We start from the raw sequence: 6,366 nt of genomic DNA on the forward strand, positions 1-6,366 counted from the left end.
GAGAAGACGACCCTACTTGTTGACAGCTGAAGCGACATTCTTCTTCCTCTGCTCGTCATTGGCAATCTTCCGGTCACCTCTTCCACAGTTAGGCCATTCATGTCAAACAATGTCTCGATCGAAATCGCGACTTGCTCAAGGTGATCTAGGGCGACCTACAGCATCTTCTTCACGATCTCCGTCTCGCTGATGCTCCCATCAAGTGGTAATGTTGTTGGCAAGCCTTGTGATCCGCATGAAAAAATCATCAACGGATTCGTCGTCCTTAAAGTAGATCTCCAAGAACTCCTTTTGCAGCTGTCGATGTTGGACTCTCGCACTTGCTACACACTAACCCGGTGGGATTTGATCCCTTCCCAGGCCAATTGCGAGGTGCGCTTGGTGGAGAGAGATGCCAACATCTCTGGAGGCACAGCCCGCAGTATGGCGGCGAACACCAGCCGATCCTCCCGGTACTCGATTGGTTCTCCTTCCTTGAGCTTGACGGCATGCTACAGCCCTTGCGCCTGTAGGTTGACGCGCATCAACAAAGCCCACTTGTTGTAGTTGGACCTCGTCAGTATCGGGTACTACACAAAGGTGGTCGTCTCCTTGATCACACGCTCGACGATGACTTGGTGTCTGTCTTCGAGGCGCCGGTGACGTGGAGGAGTGCGTGAGCCTGTCCGGGATGGACCCCACGACGTGTGCATCTTCGTATTTTGGTGCATCTTCTTCTACCTTGAACCTTGCTCTAATACTACTTGTTGTCTTTCAGTCGAAGCCTCTGCGATCGGTGAGAATGAGAACGAGAACAGAAGTGATGGAGAAATGGAGTTATGTGCAGCTTTTCTCATTTTTATAGCGGTAATTAAAGACACAACAACACTTTAAGCATGACCGAAGTGGTCAACTGAAATCAAGCCACTCCATTAAGAGTGGCCGGACTCTATGCTGGTTTATCTAACAGTCTAAGTTCATGGTAACAATTGACTGTTTATCTAAAAGACCACAGGTTTATTTAAATTTTTGTATAAAAATATATATTTTTTTTTCTTTGAGAAGCAGTATCTTCGGAAGGGAAATATTTATGTGAAAAACCTTATCCAAATCCGGAAGGATTTCTTCTGCTGCGTAAAACTGAAGGGCAAATATTCGACCAAGCCGGCGGCGGCGATGGGCTACGCAGCCATCGTCATCGTTAGGTTATGAGATCCCCTTCCAATTCTCACCTCCATCTCAAATCTATATTGTCACTCCGTAAGTCATTCATGGCTTCCTCTCGCGCACAAACCGATCTCCCTCAAGACCTCGACGACCTTCTCTGCTCCGATCCACACACACAGCGACAAGATGAATGCTCCTCTCTTACCAAATCCAATGACTCAACACTTCTCTTGGGGTCGCCGAGTGGATATTTGAGTGGCGAGTCGCGCATTGAGCGAGCCTGGGCTCACTGGTCCAAGCTCGGTCGGCCGAAGTTGATTGTAGCTCCGATGGTTGATAATTCGGAGCTTCCGTTCCGTTTGCTCTGCAGGAAATATGGTGCCGAGGCGGCGTATACACCTATGCTGCATTCACGGATCTTTACTGAGAACGAGAAGTATCGTAACATGGAATTCACAACTTGTCAGGTATGTTAAACGTTATAAGTCATTCTTTTGTGTTAACAACTTGAGTTTTCTGTTTTAGGATATAATCTTGTCTGTATTTCTGTAAGTCTATTCTTCATTGTTCTTTAAACTTTGGAATGATTCGTAGGAGGACCGCCCATTATTTGTTCAATTTTGTGCCAATGATCCCGATGTTTTGTTGGAAGCTGCTAGAAGAGTGGAGCCATATTGTGATTATGTCGATCTTAATCTCGGGTAATCTCTATTAGTCTAATTCGTATTCGAAGGGTAATTTGTACGAATATTTTCATTCCATATGTTCTTATATTCAAAATGCTGACCTCTTATACTTCTTGTGGGTTGGTGGAGTAAGGATTTGTCTTCCAAAAGAGTTCTTTGAATAAGAAACAATTTCATTGATGGTATGAAATTACGAAAGAAATAGCCTCCTTCTCTGATTAGCGAGCAGGGAAGGAAAACTATACTAATGAAAAAGAGGACGCATTTACACCAAGTTGCAACCAAACTAACTATAGCCTCAAAAAATCTAAGTTATGTGAGTTCCTTATCGTGAAAGATTCTTCTATTACGTTCTTGCCAAATGGTCAGTAAATGCTCCATATTGGTCAGTAATATGTAGGGGAGGTTTGATAGGGTTGCTTATACGAGTGTAAGTCTACCCCCTTGAGATGCGTTTGTTGGTCCAGATTGGTGGACGTTGATGGGGGACGTTCCGAGGGTGAAGCCTATAATGGCACTTATTTATTCAACATGAATAAAAAATTTACTAAAACAACAACCATCCTAATGAAAAGAAAAGGGGGAAAGCTGGTCACCTTGGCGATGACCTCCAGTAGCAAGAATCTCTCCTCTTGCTTCGCTGTTAATGATAATTGGAAAATTAGGAGAGCAGATGAGACCCGTTATCCATTTCCTCCATGTGTGGCTGGAGCTTTTTGCCAATAGGATCTCGTCTAAAAAATCCCAGCCCACCTTGTTCAAAGCTTTCTCAATGCCTAGCTTAAGAACTGCCTCTTTTTTCACTCTCCTTTTCCACCCATCCATAAAATCATTTGCAATAAGGTGGCATCAAGGATTTGTCTACCACCCACAAAAGTCGATTGGTATTCGGTGATAATATGGGGTAGAACCTTCTTGAGAGACTCGGATAGAACTCAAGCAATGATCTTATACATACAAGAAATAAGGCTAGTGGGGTGAAACTAGCCAACAGTTTGGGCATTTGTTTTCTTGGGGATGAGGCATATGTAAGCCTTATTCAAGCTGGCATTGTAATCCCATTCTTGAAAAAATCATGGAACACTGTTCCAAGACTTCTAGAATTCAACTGTAAAACCATCCAGCCTCATTAGCACTCAATTCTTTTACAGAAGACCAAATTTCTTCTTTTGTAAAGGCCATCTCCAATTCCAATGCTTGTTGAGTGGTAATAGGGTCCCAATAAATAGGAGATGGAAAAAACTGGCACCCTTCTTTTTGGTAAAAAAATCCACATAAAATATAAGAAATGCTTCTTCAATCTCCGTTTCAGTGACACTGTAACCATCCTTGGAAAGAATCTTTAAGATACATATATTTTTTTACTTCTTGAGGTCACAATCCAATGAAAGAAGCTTGTGTTGATATCTCCTTCAATCAACTATTTCAATTTACAGCTTTGTCTTCACATGTTTTCTTCTTGGATAGCCAAGGATAAAAGCTAGGTTTTGATAGAAGTCTTCTGAGTGATTTGGATATGATGGATTTCCCCTGTTTCTTCAATGGAGTCCAAAACTAAGAACTCCATGGCAGGATTTCCTTCTAAATTTTGATGCTGCTAGAGGTTTCCTTGTTCCATGTTCTTTAACTGATTTGAGGCTCTCAAGTTTTGAATAAAGTCATGATCTGGCCAACCTCTCAAAAAATGTATTCAGCCACCAATATTCAACCTTAGAAAGAAAGCTTTGATGTTGCGTCCACATATTTTGGAATCTAAAATGAGTATGGCCTCATTTATCCACCCCAAAAGAAAGTTGAACGGGATAATGATTGAAACAATTCTTTCTAGTCTTTTAACCGTAGCAATAGGGAATCTGTTAAGTGGTCGATGACAAGGAATATGTCAATAATCGTGAGAGTGGGAGACTCCCTAAGATCTAATCATGTGGCAGCCCATTTGTCATTGGAATCTCAGTAAGGGCCGCATGCTTTGCCTTGCGGTTCTTCAAGCATTATAATTTTCTTTTGAAGAGCATATTGTTGAAATACCCTCCCAAAAGCCATGATTCAGTGCGTTAAAAGGTCTGGTACCATAATTCCTCAGGCATAAATTCCCCATGAGTCAGTGTTCGATTTCCACAAACTAGTAATCGATGCTTGTTTTGTGAGGGAGAGATGGCAAAGAACAGGATATTTAGTTTGGACATTTAACGACCTAGACCTAGCTTTTTACTGACCTAGAGTCATTGCCATATGCATGACGTAACTTTTTTATGCGGAATGATTCATCTAAAACAACTTCATAAAACAATGTCAGTGACTTAAACGTTTAAGAAAAGGGTCTTATAACAATACAAATGAAATATTCAAAATAAATTAAAATAAACTAAGGAAAATATTAAAATAACAATGCTCTATCCTAACCTAAGATCTATGAAAATAAATGCAACTACCTATGCAAGTTCATTAGTCTTTGGTGCGATGCTGTCATCACCGGTACATGGCTTGAGAAATATTCAGTAAGTGACCCCACTATTAGGAATGCAAACCCATGCAATCAATAATGAGGACCTATCATTTAGAACCATTGTCTCTTAGGTAGCCTCTAGTCCGGACAAACTGAATATGTAGTACTTCCCTACACATGACCCACATGTGCGAATGTGGGCCCACCAGGCGGGCTCACACACCTGCTGGGCCTGCATGGTCGGGCTAGTTGGCTATAGCGGACGAGGTACGACGACGTCGTGTATCATGCCAAGCACGATAGTCATCATCTTCATAGTGTACACGTCCATACTCATCATAAATTGGGAAGTATCTCGATGTAAATGGACATGCAATATGCATGAGGATACTTAATCATCTTAATCATTCATGCGGCACAATCCCCGCACATTCTTTACATATTACCCTAGGTAACATGCATGCATAAGCTTTCATACATTCATCATTCATAACATTACTTGGGAGTTTTGCATCAGAAAATTCTTCATTGTCATACATGTCGTAGCATGTCATATCATAATGCAACATGACTTCTCATACATGCATATCATCGTAACATGAGATATCATCATAATATATCATATCGTCATACATTTCATGTCATTGTAACATATTACATCATCGTCATAATGTTTCATAACATCATAGCATATCACATCATCATAACATTTCATAGCATCATAGCATATCATATCATCATACCACATCATATCAACATACATGACACGTGCAGGGGCCACTGGGCACATGTCATCATACTTAAGACAAGTATTCCGACCGAGTTGATAGTAGGGCCACTTGGTTGGTCTAGGTTGAAACTACACCCCTTGATTCTAGTTTAACGCTGCTCTCTGAAATGTAATTCTACCTAACGAGTCCCACAATAATAAATTAGAATTCTATTGTGTGAATTGTCTCACCTAATCTTGCATAAAATAATTTAAACCAGCTAAACCTAATTTATAATTTAAACTAGCTATACCTAATTTTGCATAAAATAATTTGCTGGAAGGTAGTCAAACTAACTTTAAATGCTTCTAAATAGGAAAGTGTTCGAGCATATCAGACCCAAGCCAGATCAGTCAAAACGTTGGCATGTAGCCGTCAGATAATGTATTCTCCGATTGGCTTCGAACTGTTCAAGTGGGATGAAAGGGAGTTAAGGACCTTCTTTTTATGGTAGAGTCTAACTCCCCACTTTTCAACATAAGCAATGTGGGACAACTTCCTTTTTTTTCTTGGGTTATTAAATCATACACATTTAAAATACTACATCATAACATGTGCGACGTATCCATGCTTCACAAATACTTGGATGACTCGTCTCACGTCGTAGATTACAAGTTCTTATAGATAGACGATAGCCTAAGATACGAGAAAAAGCCAATAAGAATTTTATCTCGGGAAGTGAAGGTCTTCTGTACTAGGAATATGGTAAAAAAAAAAAAAAAAAAAAAAAAAAAAAAAAAAAAAAAAATAATTTAAACCAGCTAAACCTAATTTATAATTTAAACTTATTCCTAATAATTTAAACTAGTTATACCTAATTTTGCATAAAATAATTTGCTGAAAGGTAGTCAAACTAACTTTAAATGCTTCTAAAGAGTTGAAATTAGTAGGAAAGTGTCCGAGCATATCAGACCCAAGCTAGATCAGTCAAAACATTGGCATGTAGCCGTCAGATAATGTATTCTCCGATTGGCTTCGAACTGTTCAAGTGGGATGAAAGGGAGTTAAGGACCTTCTTTTTATGGTAGAGTCTAACTCCCCACTTTTCAACATAAGCAATGTGGGACAACTTCCTTTTTTTTCTTGGGTTATTAAATCATACACATTTAAAATACTACATCATAACATGTGCGACGTATCCATGCTTCACAAATACTTGGATGACTCGTCTCACGTCGTAGATTACAAGTTCTTATAGATAGACGATAGCCTAAGATACGAGAAAAAGCCAATAAGAATTTTATCTCGGGAAGTGAAGGTCTTCTGTACTAGGAATATGGTAAAAAAAAAAAAAAAAAAAAAAAAAAAAAAAAAAAAA

General features: G+C 39.7%; 1 protein-coding gene across 1 annotated transcript in view; it reads left to right on the plus strand.

Moving 5' to 3' along the window:
* The first annotated feature begins 1,059 nt into the window (after positions 1-1,059).
* Positions 1,060-6,366, plus strand: part of LOC111777519 (tRNA-dihydrouridine(16/17) synthase [NAD(P)(+)]-like) — a 9,384-nt gene continuing 4,077 nt past the window's right edge. Inside the window, exons 1-2 of the mRNA XM_023657164.1 lie at positions 1,060-1,613; positions 1,741-1,847. Coding sequence (XP_023512932.1) covers positions 1,188-1,613; positions 1,741-1,847 — 533 coding nt within the window. The 5' untranslated portion in view covers positions 1,060-1,187. The remainder of the gene's footprint in view (positions 1,614-1,740; positions 1,848-6,366) is intronic.

Source organism: Cucurbita pepo, chromosome LG16, assembly GCF_002806865.2.
Source record: "Cucurbita pepo subsp. pepo cultivar mu-cu-16 chromosome LG16, ASM280686v2, whole genome shotgun sequence".
NCBI classification, from domain to species: Eukaryota; Viridiplantae; Streptophyta; class Magnoliopsida; order Cucurbitales; family Cucurbitaceae; genus Cucurbita; species Cucurbita pepo.